The sequence below is a fragment of the Belonocnema kinseyi genome, chromosome 1 (genome assembly GCF_010883055.1).
Source record: "Belonocnema kinseyi isolate 2016_QV_RU_SX_M_011 chromosome 1, B_treatae_v1, whole genome shotgun sequence".
NCBI classification, from domain to species: Eukaryota; Metazoa; Arthropoda; class Insecta; order Hymenoptera; family Cynipidae; genus Belonocnema; species Belonocnema kinseyi.
The window spans coordinates 176,794,311-176,811,748 of NC_046657.1; the positions used below are offsets into that span (position 1 = coordinate 176,794,311).

At 36.1% G+C, this 17,438-nt stretch overlaps 1 protein-coding gene across 7 annotated transcripts in view; it reads left to right on the forward strand.

Moving 5' to 3' along the window:
- The window catches only part of LOC117169747 (ARF GTPase-activating protein GIT1), a 217,037-nt gene that overhangs the window by 152,714 nt on the left and 46,885 nt on the right, over positions 1-17,438 (forward strand). For 6 of the 7 annotated variants that reach the window (XM_033356267.1, XM_033356417.1, XM_033356309.1 and 3 more), the window contains 2 exons: positions 9,295-9,471; positions 13,122-13,355. In XM_033356267.1, coding sequence (XP_033212158.1) covers positions 9,295-9,471; positions 13,122-13,355 — 411 coding nt within the window. The remainder of the gene's footprint in view (positions 1-9,294; positions 9,472-13,121; positions 13,356-17,438) is intronic. The other variant, XM_033356589.1, reaches the window with a different exon arrangement.

Consider the following 17,438-nt stretch of genomic DNA (forward strand, 5'->3'; position numbering starts at 1 on the left):
TTTAAACTTATGGCCCCTGCTTTCAACTTTTAACTACTAGAGAATGGAACATTAGAGTCTACTTTGAGGCGGTAACACCTTACTGAAGCTATTTTAAATCTTTAGAGCCTACATTTCTATAACTCAAGACCCTACTTTGACGCTGTTTAATGTCCCTTTCAATACTGACCATACATTGAATCTTTTGAGCTTACAATGTTCGAACTTCATGAAAATAAATTCAAAATTATTTTTTACTTAGGTTAATTGAAGCTTTTGCTCATCTTAATGACTGAATGCACACTAAATTAACAAAAATATTTACTTAATGGCACAAAAACGCCGATTTGAGCATGGATTGGTTGAAGGTTTTAGTTTCTAGTTATTCCATAAAGATGTTTGCTATAACAGGTGACTTCAGAGATAAAATTGCTGCTCCTAAGGTTTGTTCGTAGAACTGGTTATTGAAAGAGAAGTAAGTATTATTGAGGCAGTGAACTATGAAAGGTATGAGATCGGAGGAAAAGTTTTCAAAGGATTGAATAATATCGGTTGTATCAGATTATATCTTGGGCTTGAATGTGAATCTGTTGCATCTTTTTGATGAAGTGAAAAGAGTTTGAACATGTGCAATACACTTTCCTGTGAACGGATTTAGTTCTTGGGTGAGGCAGCATGCTAGGTTGTATGTTGGTCAGTTTATTGCGCTGACGATCGGTCTGACTGGAATGTTATTTTTGTAGATTTTTGGAAGTCCGTAATGTTTCTGACAGATGGGATTAGTAGATATTAATTTAGATACTGTTTTCTGTGAAGTTTAGAGTCATCTAGAAGGGATTCTGTTTCGCTGACTATTGTTTTTGGGATATTTTTAAAAGTTTTTATATGTGTCGTCAGCTATAAGGCCCATGAATCTGTTGTTATAGTCTTCTTTATTCAGTATTACTGTTGTGCTGCCTTTGTCTGCGAAAATAGAAAAAATTTTAAAATCCTTAAGATAAATAGGTACCTCAAAATTATCCGGGGGTATATAAAGTCTCTTACTCCTTTGGCAAAGTCTATATTAGAGAAATTGGGAGAGCTGTGATTCAAAGTATGAAGGTACATGATATTAAAGTCAGACTAAAATATTTCACGCAATCAGCACTAGCCGAGCATCATATCGAAACAGGAGATAGCATACTATTTGACAAAACAACCTTCATTGCAAAAACCGATAATAATTTTCCAAAAACAAAACATTTAAAAAATAGAGAAACTGCTGCGAAAACAGCTAATTTTTGAAAAACTCGAATACAGAAGAACCGAGTGAGAAAAAGCGGAAACATCTAACCTCGAACTAATCAGCGGCTTTTATTTTAATTAGGCGAAAAATATGCCTCACTTGTGATAATGTTATAGTTTCATAAATGCAAGATGCACTACTGAGTCACAGCCGATACATTCGACACAGTCTAAAAGTTTTAAAAAGGCCTTGTGAGCTGATGCCAGTACCTTACTCACTCGTAAATAGTTATGATTTTCAGTGCATCTTGCATGCACATTGCCTGTAGCCGAAATCACAATAGGATGAAAGATGCATGCTTCAAATTTCGGCATATTGTCTTTACTTCATGCCTTAAACCGATATACTTATGGATTCCGGTTCAGTGGATAAACCCTTTGAAAAAATGTTAATTTAAAAAAACATCAGATAACTTCACACTCACGATTATTCTTAATCGTTTTTTTAGGTGATAATAAATAGAAATTCTCCGGCGTTCCAAAAACGATCCGGCGCGGGGCACATTAGGACGCTTACTGGCGAAAATTAGGCGCTAATCGCCACACACACACACAACTATATTTTCACAAACAAGCACTCAACCGAATTGAACAGAAAACTAACACACTCTTAACATAGCGCCTGCCTCGTGGTGTAAAACAGCACGAAAGAAGTTTAAAAAATTATATTATTAAAAATTTTTAATTATGCAAGAATTGAAAAAGTAGCAACAAAAAAAGAAAAAAAAAATTCTCGCCACCCGCCGTGAAAAACAATCACAAAATCAACGATTTGAATATTAGTCAAACGAATTGGTCACCTGTTATAACAAATACTCTACTATAAGAAAATAACATGCTGATAAAACGGAGATTTATAAAGAACGTGTACCATATAAAAACAGTAAAATTTTTTTTTTTAATACAATATTAAAAAAATTTTTAAATACATATGATCATTATACTTCATAGCTTTAAGAGTTCTCGAAACCAATTATTTTATAGGACGAATTTCGCTTCAGTTAGCACCTTCAACTTACAATCGGTTCAAGAGCCAGATATTTCAGCAGGCTTGACCGAAGAGATAGGCAACAAGCAAATTTTTTAGATTGAACGGTCGATCTCTGAGGCAGCAGTCTTAACTCTAACCGTACGGACACAATTATCCTTTCCTTCATAGCACATAATGATGCGACCCAATGTCCATTTCGAAGGCGGGAGAGCATCATGTTTAATTAATACCATATCTCCAACTTTAATATTAGGCCCCTCCTGTTTCCATTTATAGCGCTGTTGTAAGGAATGCAAATATTCTACATTCCACCTTCGTCAAAACATTTCCGCGATGCGTTGCACGATCTGCCACCTGTTCAAGCGATTTTCTGGAACGAGTTCCACTGAAGGTTCAGGAGCACCAGTCATAGGGGCACCGATCAACAAATGGCCTGGTGCCAGACACGAGAAATCGTCAGGGTCATCCGAAAGAGGGTCTATTGGACCCGAGTTTAGGCATGATTCTATTCTAGCTAGAGTCGTAGTAAATACCTCAACAGTTAAGCTATGTGAACCGACACATCTTCGAAAATGATGCTTAAGACTTTTAACACCTGTTTCCCAGAGTCCCCCAAAATTAGGTGCTGCGGGTGGAATAAAATGCCAGGTCGTACCTTCTACCGAGAAAAGACTCATCAAATCAACATCTCTTCGAAGTTGAGAAACATTGTGTTTCAGCTGACGATCGGCACCTTGAAAATAGTACCATTGTCGCTGTATAAATGTGAGAGCTTACCTCTACGAGCTATAAAGCGTCGGTAAGCTGCTAAAAAGCCTTGAAAAGTGTAGTCTGGCACAAATTCTGAGTGAATTGCACGAGTCATACAACATATAAATAGCGCAACATAGCCTTTATAGCTTTTCTGACCTCTACCTGGAGCAAATCGCACACAGAAGGGACCAGCGTAATCAACGCCAGTATGAGTGAATGACCTACAAGTTGTTGCCCTCAAATCAGGCAAGCTACCCAACGACGAATTACACTCTTAACCAGAGTTCGGCCGCCGATTATCCAAAATGCTTAACGAAGAGTATATAAAGAGAGCTGTATCCCACCGTGCATAGATCGTATGTGAGCTTGTAGAGCAATGAGTTCACTAATACGATGAGTAGTTAATATTACAGGATGTTTTTCCTCATATCTAATAGGAGCCTGATGTAAGCGACCACCCAAACGTAAAACACCCGAACTATCCAGAAATGGGTTCAAGGTCATCAAGGGTGAACCTGAAGGATTCACGGTTCCTTTTTTTAGAGCATGTATCTCAACATCAAAGGCACCACTTTGCACTTGTTGGATACACATTAAGAGGCCTTATAAAGCTCCGATGCAGATAGAGCAAGGCTCTTCAGCAGATCCTCATCTTCTGTCAACTTTTCGAACCTCCGAAGAAGAGCTTCAGTAAAACGTCAACAATAGGCTGTAACTCTAATCAACTTTGGCCAAGATGCAATTCTGTCAGCAAGATCAGTGAGAAATTGCTTCGCTTCGACAGAATGGTGAGCGAGCTGACAAGTTTTGACCGAAGATTTCGGCTAAAGGTCAACGCCAACAGGCAATAACGCCCTAGATGCCGGCTAAAATGAGGAGTGATGCATTAGCCAAGGAGGACCTCGCCATCATAAAGTATGACTCAATAACTGATCAGGTAAGGGACCCCTTGAAGAACAATCAGAAGGGTTGTCCTCTGTGGGAACATGTTTCCATCTTGCTAGTGGAATACACTTTGGGATTTGAGCCACTTTGTTGGATACAAATGTGCGCCAAGTAGAAGGATTTTTACTGAGCCAGGCCGATACCACTGTAGAATCGGTGTGGCAATATAATGGTACATTTTCAAATCCCATTGTAGCAATCAAAAAGCGTAATGCTTTGGCTAGCAATTGAGCACCACAAAGTTCAAGTCGTGGGATACTCACGGGTAAAAGAGGAGCTACTTTAGACCTAGCATATAGTAAAGTAACTATCGCAACCCATGAAGTTCATAATCCAAACTTGATCTCATTTGACCAATCCACCTTGGGATCTGAATCTCTTCTAACTTTGACAGGCTAATATAATAACTATTCCAACCATCTAATAGATTCTCAGGCAGACTCTCGTCCCAATCGAGTAGCAATTTCTCGTCATTAGAAGCCCATTTTTCGGAGATGAAAACCTCCTCGAGCCATTAATTGAGTGATCTGAGATCTGAGTTCTTTAGCTTCCTCCAATTCATCAGCGCCGAATAACACGTCATCGACATAAATGTTATTTTCGAGGATAGATTTAGCTTGTGGGAAGTCAGACCCTTCATCTTTAGCTAATTGCTTGATGATTCGATTCGCAAGATAGGGTGCACACGCTGTTCCGTATGTTACGATAGTCAATCGCCAGATTTCCAACTTACCTTCCAGAAAATACCAAAAAATGCGCTGATAGTTATGATCACGTGGATCAACAATAATTTGCGGAAACATTTTTTCTATGTCGGCTACGTAAACAAAGCAGTGTTCGCGCCAACGCAGTATAATATAAACTAAATCAGTTAACAATTTCGGCCCCGCATGTAAATAAGAATTCAAGGAAGTACCATTGGAAGTCAGGCTAGATGTGTTTAAGACTACTCGCAAAGGTGAGTAGTAGAGCTACCCTCATTAATTACAGGATGATGAGGAAGATTAACATTTTTATTAGATCTTCGAAAAGTTCAGGTTTGGCTATTAATCGAAACTGTATCTTTTGTAAAATTAATTTAGCACGATTTACGGAATGACCTATATCAATAGGTGGGCCATTCTTGAAAGGCAATCGAATCATGTACCGACCAGAAGGCAATCTTCGATGGGAGGACAAAAAATGCTCTTCACAGTGAACTTCATCTTCAGTTAAAGAAGATTCGGAAGGAGGTTCTTTCATCTCCCAAAAACGTGCCGTGTCCTCATTCAGCACCTCTGTAGTAATATTAGAATGGGCTGTAATAGTCCCATGAGAGGATAATTGCTGGATTGGACCAGATAGAAGCCAGAGAAAAATAGTATTCTGAGCGGTCAAGGAGCCTAATGTTCCTTGTATTAATCCAGGCAATAAACAAAATCCGAATTTATCAGTCCCTAAAATCAAATCAATCCGCGTGTTGCTAAAAGGATCAGGATCAACCAACGATAATAGTTTTAATTCATTTGAATGTAACTTGTTTGGTGGTATAGGCGGAGTATACGACGAGATATCTAGTAAAACTAAAGTATGTAAAGCGAAGGGGCTTTGCGCACAGTTTGTTGGACATAACCAGACATTGGCTAATTTTTAAGCAGTACCAATCAATACACCACCTGCTCCATATACCTTTAAATTTACCTTTTGATACGCAGGACGCAAAGATTTAAGCACCCTTTCGGACACAAAACTACACTCTGAGCCCTGATTTAATAAAACTCGAAAGACTTTAAACCTACCACAATCAGCCTCAATTATAATACAGGATGTAGCGAGAAAGGGGAACGCGTCATGTTAGCATAGTTATTAAGAAAAAAAGATACTTTATTATCAAGAGCAACATGATGCGTCTCCCGGATCGATAACGGAGTCTCTTGAGTCGAACCACTGCTACTATTTACGGTGACACTTTGCGCAGATCATTTTGCTTGAGCATGTATATGGTCTATGACCAGGTGTGAGACAATTAATACAAGCATGATTGCGAAAAACGAGCTTCTTTCTTTTATCTACAGGTAAAGCTCTAAATTGACTACATTTAAAAAGAGTATGGTTCTCCTTACAAAGAAGAGATCTAGAAGTAGTAGAGACAGCATGGCTCTTAGCTGAAGACCCTTTTTTTCTTTATTTTTATTCACAAATCCTAGTTTTGATACTTGAATGTCATCTAAAGTTCTGATTCTAGTTGCTAAAAATTCATCTAAAGTTTCATATGATGGATGATCAGTAGTAGAGCCTAGCTGAGTCTCCCACTCTTTTAGAGAAGCTATATCAAGGCGTCTAACTGCCCAAAAAACGACAATATCGTCCCAGTGTTCAACTGGACGTTTTAAATTTTTAAGCGCTGCGAAAGCCTCATTTGTTGTATCGCGAAGCAATTTCAAATCGGCTACCGAATTATTATTTACATTTGAAACACTAGCTATCGCTTGTAAATTCGCACCTACCAATGCTCTCTTATTATCATAACGCTTCCTAATCGCGTCCCAAGTTGACTGAAAGTTAGCTTCAGTGACTTTGGCGTGTTTGATTAAATGTTCAGCCTCGCCGGTCAATGAAGTTTTTAAATACTGAAAACGGACAATACTCGACAAAGTTTCATTATGAACAATTAACGCTTCAAGTAGATGACGAAAATTCTCCCGATCGGAAAAATCACCCGAAAAAGTAGGTATATTAATTTTAGGTAATTTAGGAGTATTATAATCATGTCGAATGGTACCGTCTCTCAGAGAAAATTTATTGTTCTCTCGCTGAACTGATAAAAAACTATCGATCTGAGAATTAATATAATCAAAAACATTGAGAAAGGCTTCTTCTATTTTCAAAAATTGATTTTTAGTATAATACTCGATGAACAATTTATCCTCTGCTGAAGCTAGAGTTTGTATTTCCGAATCTAATGCCAAACACTTATCCCATTTTCATTTGAGAAGATCCAAACGACCACGAGCTGTCGTTAGATTGCACTTATCTTTTGAAATCTTTTTAAAATTTGATTCTGTGCGTAAAATAGCCTCATGTAGGTTCATTATCTCGATGCCTAACGCCTCCATTTTGATTCAAAAAAAAAAAATATATATAAAAACAACTAACGTACGTACAAAAACCAACAAGTAGTAAAATATTTCCCCCCTTTTTACATAACAGTTTAAAAATATGAGGAAATTTACAAATCCATGTTAAAATTTTAAAAATAACTTCGAGTAAGCGTATAAGAACTGGTGAAGTTTTGTAAAATAAGTTCACAATTTTTACTCACGGTGTGCGAAAAATGTCTTTATCTGAAAAATTAAGAATCTACTTATCAACAGACAGGAGCGAAAGAACCCTCGCTAAAGTTGAAGCTGATATTGCCAGTTAAAAAAAGAATATATGATTGTTGATGAAGACTTGTAGACTCTTGAAGTTCATTTGAAGCACCAGCTAATTTAAATTCTCCTGGAAAGCCGCAAAATTAGCAGTCTACCGATCGATAAAGTTGAAGAGAGAAAAGACATCGACTCCATGAGATGGAGATTGTAAGGACAATGCTTTCTGTGTCACCGACTTGTAAACAATATCTCAAGGAAAGAGTAAGCGAGAGAGCTCACACAGTTAGATTAGACCCAAGCACAATGATGCAAGGATTACTTGCATGCACACTGTCTTTTCCTCAAATTACACTTTTCGACTGGAAACTATTCAATAGTTCACTGCACTTCAAATTTGCGGCAACGTGTGAAATTGCAAGCATTCCAGTTTTATGATAAATTATAAAAGCCCCGCGTTATTTAGTGAGTTTGAATTTTAACCGTTATGATGCCATAATGATTCCCGCAAATTCACGATTTTCGCGAATTTTCTGAAACAGTTTTTCGATCCCTAAGCATCACAAGATCCCGGACGAGCCCACAAATGTTAGCATTCGACACAGTTGTTATTGGTTCTTTCCATAATTTTCAGATGAAATCCTGTGATGATAAGGGTAGTGAGAAGAAAACACTCCAAACACTCGTCGCAATGAGAATATATCCTATCTGTGGAATCAACATTTATAAATAAAGCCTGGCATCAGATCTGGATTTTTTATGGTCTTTTGAAAATAATTTGCCAACGCATGATGCATACTCGTCAGGTACTTGTACCAAAGGTTGTGCTTCCCCTTGCTTCCTCCAGTTTAAACCACGCAGTGTCCAAATTGCATCTGTTCATTTTTCCTCAAACACCCGACCAGTAGTTCGTCATATCTTCCGATTGAGGGACTTCGGTGTCTTGCTGGTTATTTAGCTTTACTCTCATTTCACGATAGAATCTTCTTTCATGTGTCTGAAAGTTTTGATTTTCTTGCCTTCGTGCACTACTTTTCTTGTACCGGCGGAGTCTGGCAGTTGCTTTCTCTAGTTGGAACTACGTAGTGTCCAAATTTCATCTGTTCATTTTTACTCTAACACCCGACCAGTTGTTAGTCATGTTTTTCAATTGAGGGACTTCGGTGTCTTGTTGGTTATTTTGCTTTACACTCAGTTCACGATAGAGCCTTCTTTAATCTGCCTGAAAGGTTCGATTTTGTTGCCTTCTTGCACTACTTTTCTTGTACCGACAGTAAGAACTTGTCTGATAGTAAGAACATCAAGTCTCTGCCTTTGGGAGTCAAGTGACCCTAATTGCACCTTACGTTGCTGACATACATGTCCAAACTGACCTTCCATGGTGGATTTTAATCCCTTCCTGGGACTAAGACTGCATTTTTAGGTCGAAAGCAATCTGTTTACAGATATTGAGCGTTTTTGATCTGCTAGATTCTATTAATTTGTTCTTGTGGCTAGCTCATGGTACTTAAGTAAGAAGAGTCGATGATGTTCTCTCCTCAATCTTTGCCCACTTTTCTGTGCCAAAAAAAAGGAGCATAACATCTCTGTTCTTGGTGTGATGGTGCTGGATCATCAACAGGTTGAGGAAGAATGTGAATTGCCCCTGTTTGAGCGTGTGATGCGGCTTCCTCTAACTGATGTTCATTGCCGTCGTTTTTTTATGCCAAATCAACCTGTTGTAGCGCTTAAGGAACACGGCCATTTTTCAGGCAAATGAAATGAATATGACACGCCGATTTTTTATTCGTTTTATGTGAAGTAAAATTTGAAGAATATGAAGGCGCTTGTCACTTTTCGTGTTTACTACCTTAAGCATATTCTCATAATTTCTAATTATGAGAAAAATGTCAATTCTTTTGCAATTATAAATTGAACTTGCTACAATAAATTAATTTTAAGTCTCAGAATTGCACTGCAGGATATGTTTATTTATGTTAGTTTTAATTGCAGGCCAAAACTTCTGAAGCAATCATAAATGGACATATTGGAGGAGAGCAAGATCCAGAATTAGAACCAGTACTAGACATGAAAACTATCATAGTTCGGGGGAATCAACGACCTACTTCTATGTACGAAACCAGAGAAGGGTTGCGAAAGCCATCGACTTGGAATGCAAATATAAATCAGGTATAAAATTTCGAGTTTGATCCAAATGTATAAAGTATGCAATATAAATATCTATAGTGTTCCTCTTATTAAAAATTCAGGAATAGGGATATGGCAATGTTAGTAAAAAGTTAAATCTGTAGTTCAACTGTAGTTTAATTTATAGAAATTGCTCAATTGGCAGAAGAGATTTTTCCACCCCCACTGATCTCTATTCACTACTAGAAAGGCGTGGTGGTGGTTCGTGGCGCGTGAATTGCGGTGGAGATTTGAGAATCTGGTATCGCAGATAAGTTTTAAAGTAGGTGCGTTTTGGCGACGAAGTTAAAAGTGTATTTTTTTATTTTGATGTTGTAAAATGTACCTAAAATAAAACACGAATATTTACTGATATTCTGTTCTGAAAAATGTCATCTTTTTGGACAGGAACGTCATTTTATTAACCAGGGAAAAATTTTAAAATAGGGATGTTAATTATATTATTACGTTATACTTTTAGACTAATAAGTAAAGTAAATGTATAAGCGCCGTCACTTTTAATAAGTATGTTGAACGATCCTCAGCTCAAATAGTTTTGAAAATTTCTTTGTAAAATGTAAGCCGATATTTTATAAAATCTTGAAATCATTGCCGTTGAATATTCATAAAAGTGACGTCAGACTGTGGGTTGAGACTGATTCAAAAGTATTAAACTAAATAAGAGAGGGAAACTAATATGCATCAAAAGCTCATACATTTATTGTGAGTTTATTGCAATGCAGTAATAGATCATGTTAATAGTAATTGCGTTTTTTATCTATTACAATAAACTAATTGAATTGAGCATTTCGCTTAGTTTTCTTTCATAAAAAATAGTTATACAATTAATGCATATCACATGAATTGCGCTCTCTGCGCTTAGACTAGACTCTTAATTTATTTCGAGATATATTATGTATTTTCATCATTCATAAGACTTATTTATTATTTTACGGTTAAATTATTTAGTATTTCATTTTTTAATTTCTTTATTCATTTTTGTATAATTTTCAAATTATTATTCGCCCTAAGACATCTTCTGACACTCTACGTATCTACAGTACTAGATCCCCCCTTTAACTTCACGCGAGCGATCACCACCTCAAGCCTCCGCAGCTATCCCCTATTCGGACAGATCTAGTTTAACTCTCAATGTCAATATTCAATATTTTTATATTAGGCATTTTCCGGTTTTTAGATTATTTTATTAAATAATCGACTGTAGAATTAGGCTCAGGTCCCAGTCCTTTTGAAGGCGCAGCTCGGCAGAGGATACAATTTATTATAGAAACTTAGAATTTAATCAATAAATGAAGATGAAATAATTGAAGTACATACATTGTGATTCCCCTATGAAAAAAATGAGTAACTATCAGAAAAAATCTAAGACTTCTGAAAATTCATTCTGATCATTTCTGAGCAGTTACAGCGACAAAAGTGTCATAATGAATAAAACAGATTACATTACGCAAGCCTTGTGATTAGTGAAGGATAAAGCATCGTGCAAAATCCTATTGGGTACGGCCACGGAAACCGCCTCGCACCATCTGTTACCAAAAAGTGGCAATTTCTTAGGGATGAATTCCACTTGTTTACCTGCGATTCAAAATAAATAAATTTGTACTGAAAATAAGAGTTTAATTATCAGATAACGGGAGTGTCTGTAGGAAAGCTGATAAAATCTTGAGTTAGGGAAAAAACTTTTGCTCGAGTTTATTAAACGATTTGGTCGGAGTTGCGTTTTGAATTTCTCTTGTCAATGACAGATCTTCTTGCGCATTACAAATATCACATAAAGTATTTCAATACTCTTGTTTTTTGAAAAAGAAATAATAAGATATCTGGAAAAATTATTGTGTTAATTAAGGCAGTAATATTATATTTACACGATTTATTGGCGAACAATTGAAAATACATTTTTGTCACCTAGCGATAATACAGTAATATTTTTGTAAAAAAAATATTTTAGAAAAACATTTATTTGAATAAATGAAATTTGTTTGAACAATGAAACATTAACTAACCAATAGTGTTCAATATTTTATTAAAGAAATAGTGATATTTATTCATTTAAAAAATTGAGAAAAAAATTATTTACACAAATTTAATTTGTCGAAATAATTGAAAATTAATTAATCAAGGTCAAACATATTCTTAATTTGCTGGATTTCGAACATAGGGATATTCTAGTGTACAAATTACATAATTACGGAGAAAAATACGATTTGTATTTTCATGTCCTATGCCTGTGGCACATTTTGATTTTTAAGTTCATAAGGTTACAGTAAATGTTTACTGAAACCTTAAAGATACATAGTATCTATAATAGAAAAATTTACAAAATAGCAATTCTTATCAAAAGGATAATTTTTAACAAACCTACATGTCATTATTTATTTGAATTTTTCACAGTGAATATCCCGTATGTCATTTATAATTTATAAATATCTTGAATATGAAGAAAAATGTTAGGAAATTTATCATTTTAAATCTCTCCAATGCTGCTCTTTGTATTACAATATGTTTTTTATTTAATAAACACCTGTAATATAACGTCGTAATGGGGAGAACTAACAGACACCAGTCTGTTAACGGTGCACTGAATTTAGCTTATTGCCTTTACTTTCACTTCTGCACCCTTACCACATGAATTACTGCTAAACTTTTTCCGTTATTCAATGTTTCAGGGTGAAAGTCGATAGAATGACTTATAGCTTAAAATCCTGTTCTGATTAAAATATACATCATCAATCCGCTTGTTGACATTCTACCGGCAATTTTTATGGTTATGTTCATAACCAACAACCAAACTAGAACGCGTTCAGCTGAAATGAAAAGACCATTTTTTTACTAAATCTTTTTGCAAGAAAGTTTCATCTGTTATTTAGTTTCGTTTTGAAAAATGTTACATACGTTTTTAATGCAATCATGTATTTATTTATTATATTTAAAAACAATACACACGCGCTAACTTGTGTAAATGTCAAATTTCTATCTGCTAGAAATTTCAGGTCTAGGCTACGCTAGGTCTAGGCGGGCGCTGCTTGTCATATCCGTTTAATATCAAAGTCATGTCTGTACACAATACAAATTTAACAGATTTAACTGCATTAATAAATACTTTTAAAAATATATATCTCTAGCAAGATATTTACAACAACAAAAAATGTAGAGAAACTGACTATTATATAAAGAATAGTTGGGATTTCAGAAATAAAGTATATAAAATTACAATTCCCAAATACTTTATTATTATCTTTCTAGATATCTATGTTATCTACGCAACCTAAAATAGAAACCTTAATAAAATTTTTATGTTACCATACATTCAAACCTTCGCTAAGGGGTCGCCGAAGGTAAATCCTGTTCTGCTGACTATATACTGGCTACTTTTAAAAACAACATAGGGTACGGATTTGATGTTCTAGAAGCTTTAAGTACGGCTCATATTAAAGATTGAACCTCATATTTTAAGTTAATTTCACTCAATCATTTGTTTCCTTCGCATATATTGAGAGCTGTCAGGCGCGCACAGAAAAACCTGATACATACATTACTTTAATATTATTATTATATATTTAACTTTTTGTATTCATTATAAATATTTAAATTACACAAAATGCAACTCATCAATGTGAACGTTCTTATTGTAGGCTAAGCGGGAGATTGAATCTCCAGCTCGGCCGTGTACAACCCAAAGCCTTTGGGAATATGGTGCTGCAAGTCGTCCTCCTCGTGAAGAAGTTACTAGGCGAACAGGTCAAGTTACAAAGCGTATTCAGGAACTCTGGAATGCCATGCAGGATCCGAGTCACAGAGAAGCTTTTGTACCTTGTGCAGAGCGGATTCGGGTCGCAGTCGCCGAACTTGCTGCAATTTTTCCTCAGGTTTGTACATAATTAAATGTAGGAAAGCAGCAGTTGAGTCAGTCTGAATATGCGTGTTACAATAAGTTAGCAGTTCTGAAAGTCATACCACTTGAAAAACTCTCAATAGAAGCAATGGTAACTTTCTACTCGACATTGCATTGAGGGGTGTAAGTGTTGTTCTGTGACCAAGAATCACTTAATCGACCTTAATCGACCCAGTAATGATAAATTTCTAAATATTTAAAAAGTAAGTCAGGGATATTTTTAATTTTCGTCAATGGCTGAAATTTCTAAGAGACTTCATCAAAATAGACAAGAAAAACTTCTTCGAAGAACGAGGTTCTTTTTTTCAATATTTCTTAAACTCGTTGTAGATTGCGATATATTGCCTTTTTAATTTTCCTGGTAGTAAATATATTGGCACGTTTCTCGCCACTTCGATGATTTTTGGTAATGTCATGCGAGAGACGGCTGCGAATTTTGTCTCAGAAGGGCTACAGTGCGCGAGTACTCATTCGAGTATATTGTGCAATATTTTATATATTTAAATTTGAAACGTTTCTGACGGCCTTGAATGTGCGCGTTTCGATTCTTCCAATCTAGCAATGATTAAACCGAGACTGTTGTATAAGCTCAATAAAAAATTATCTGATGTTCTAGAATTCATGTCAAAATAATGAGTATTTGTAAAAAGTACAAAAAGCAGCATATTTTTTATTTGTCTAAGGCCATTTAATTTTTTTTTCTTATATTGACTTAATTGAAAATGTTCCCTAGCAATATCAGACTTATGCTTACGCAGTTTACACCATAGTATATACATGTTTGCCATCTTAACACAATTGTTAGCGGTTGACGAACACTCGGACACTCGCCATATGAACTGAGCATGCGTGAAAAGAGAGAGCCAGGAGAGTATCGCCACTTGAACTGAAGTCCATGCGCGCATTCCGTAAAAGTATACTTTTACGGCCGTGGTCGGCAAAATACCCACTCTGCTAAACGAGAACTCCGCATCCCACAAACACGCTCAGAAAGGTACAAAAACCGTCCGGTTCTTCATAAAAATTATTATTTTACGCTATCGTTCAGTATCCTTTTTGCAATTTGATGAAATTGCTATTATATAAGTTCTTTATAATGAATTAGTTTCATAATTTCGTAAGAATTTCTAGGTTTAATTCATAGAATATGCGAGTCATCCAAAAAGTAGTCTATTATATTCCGAGAACGAAATGTATGGATACATGACGGTACTTTTTTATATGATCTGAAACAGGACTGAACAGGCCTAATGTGTTTGTACTCTAGGCGCCAGATGAAATTTGGGAAAATAAATTCTACCTAAAATTTAACTCAGGATTCTTGTAATGCCAGCATGTAGAATAAAAGCCAATGTGTTTGCGACCAATATTTTTTTCTATTTTTTGAAAATTTTCACAATGTTGAAATGTATATGTGACCGCCTGAAAAGAAAGGGACCTAATGCGTCAAAGCTGAATTTTACAGTCTGGCGATTGTAGCAGAGTTCTCAAGCCAGCATTTAAGTAGTAGGATTCGTCTATGAAAAGCAAACCCACCACTTACCATTGCACCTTTAGGCGCCGTATCCGTGAGCCTCGCTCGCATCGGACCGCTTCAGATATATCCAGTAATGGTGAATGGTGGGGCTGGTTTTCGCAGACCTCTCGTTTCGTCTCCGCGTACGCTTATTGTGACTATGTTTGTAGCTTAAGAGGGCCCCGTGTGTCCGGTCGAAAAATCAATTTTTTTTGTTGTTTAAATTTATTCCTACACATGTTTAGAATATGCTAATGAAGTAACATTCCAATATTCGAAGTCATTAAATAGTTACAGCTGTTAGAACGACTAAGTGCACTTCATTGTTTAAATCGTTTTTGAACTTTCAAACGCGTTTTTCTCAAAACCACATTTTTCAAATTGGCCGGCATGATATCTCAAAAGCGGTTTGACCGATTGCTTTGAAATTTGTAGGGTAGATTCAGTACATGTGTACGCATCGCCTGAACTCGGATAATTAAAAATGTCTGACTTGTTCTTTTTCATGAGGAAATAAACGAAAAAAAAATCATGAAATTTAAAGAAAAAGTTCAAAACCGTGTCAATTACTCAATTTTCAATATTTTCAGATAGCCGCAGCTTTACAGATTAAAATTCCGTTTTCTGTTTTGATTTCAAATAAGCCTTTCGCCCAGAATTGTGCTGGCCATGAACACATTTTTTTTTGACATGCGTATCTTAGGAGTGACGTCATGCGCATTATAATAAAGATTTGGGGTTCAAACTGTATTCCAAAAAAGGTAAATAACGGGCCACCACACAAAAAAGGTAAATAACGGGCCACCACACGGGGTGACTCCCTTAATAACAAGAAAAGTAATGGGCTTACACAAATTATGATTATTGGAAATTAAAAAGTAACTTGGAAACTGTCGATTGGCGTAAGAAAATCAAAATCGATTTCTCCGCATTAGGTCCCTTCCTACGCGGGCGGTCACGTATGACTCTTTCAAGTTTCATCAAAATTAAAAATTTCATTAGGATGATCTGCAGGTCTTCTTTCTATCTGTAATTAACTACGACACAAATTTCTGAAAATAAAATTCAAGTTTTAAACATGCTCAAAATTTTTTAATTTTGATTGGAAATATCTGGTTAATGAACTTGACTTTTATTTTGGGCCTCTGAAAAGTTTTTCAAAGGTTGACTCGAGTGAACAAATCTTTCAAAAGTTACTGTGGTCACAACATTCAGGTAACCATACAGACCTACAATTAGACAGATCCGATAAAAAAATTAATATGAGGGTTCCTGAGGGAGTTGTATGAAAAGCTCACCAAGCATGTAAATTGAACAAAGCAATGTATGGATTAAAACAAGCAGAAGGGTGTCACTTTGAAATATTTGAAAAAGTACTTCTCCTGACATTCTGAAACATTCTTCTGTTGATCTTTGTATTCACATTTTCGATAGATGATGTTTATCTAAAAATATCTATGTAGTACTTTATGTGGATGATATTGTAATTTTCGCTGCTAATAGTGCAACAATGAATAGATATAAAAACTGTTCAATAGAGAAAATTTATATAACATAATGTTTACCCTACAGATAGAAACTCTCAGAATATTCTCTGGCGAAAAAGGCTGGCTCGTTTCAGGCTATTTGCAGTCTCTATTTAAATAATTTCATCTTTAGAGATAGTCTGAAAGATTTGGGTCCTTTTTAGAGTAATGCGACGGTCATATAACGGCCCTATTGTATTCGTCACATACAGGGCGGGCAGAGTTATTTACAGTAGTTGGCCATCATTAAACCTACTCTCTTTGCTTGTTATTTATGATAGATTTCTTCTTTCAATTTTGAAAACGGTATTCTGATGCCTCCAGACCATTTAAGTGAGCTACCTGAATTTTTCAAAATATCTGAGTTCCTGCGGAGAATCAGAACGAACGAAGACTCAGAAAATATAAATAGCTTCAAGGAGCTATTTGATGCTCGCATAACACCTGACAAAGAATGTCCACCCATCACTACCGAGGAGGTGAAAACAGTATTAAGAGGGATGAAGAACTATTCCGCACCGGGACCAGATTGTATCAAAACCTTCTGGTGGAAGAAGTTTTCTTCAACCCATCAGCATTTGGCCCGTATTTTCACCTCATATTTAAAGTCGGAAGAGGCGATTCCGGAGTGGTGGATTCCGGAAGGGTGCACAATACTCCTGCCGAAAATAGGCAACTTAGCTAACCCGAAGAATTACAGGCCAATCACTTGTCTGAACACACTTTATAAGATATTCATAGCTATCCTAAATGATAGGATTGTTCGGGCACCGAGCCGCATCAGGATGTGACATCTATAAAGGATACTCTCCGAAGCAGATACAAACGTCTCATCCGACAGATTTGGTCTTCCGAACTGTCGGCTAGGAACAAAGTATCTGCAACGAACATCTTTGCCGTCCCGGTACTACTCTATTCATTTGGAGTTGTTCCATGGACGAAGAACGAGCTCAGATCTCTTGATATCGGGACAAGAATGGTTATGCACATGAACAAAAGCATGCATCTTAAGTCT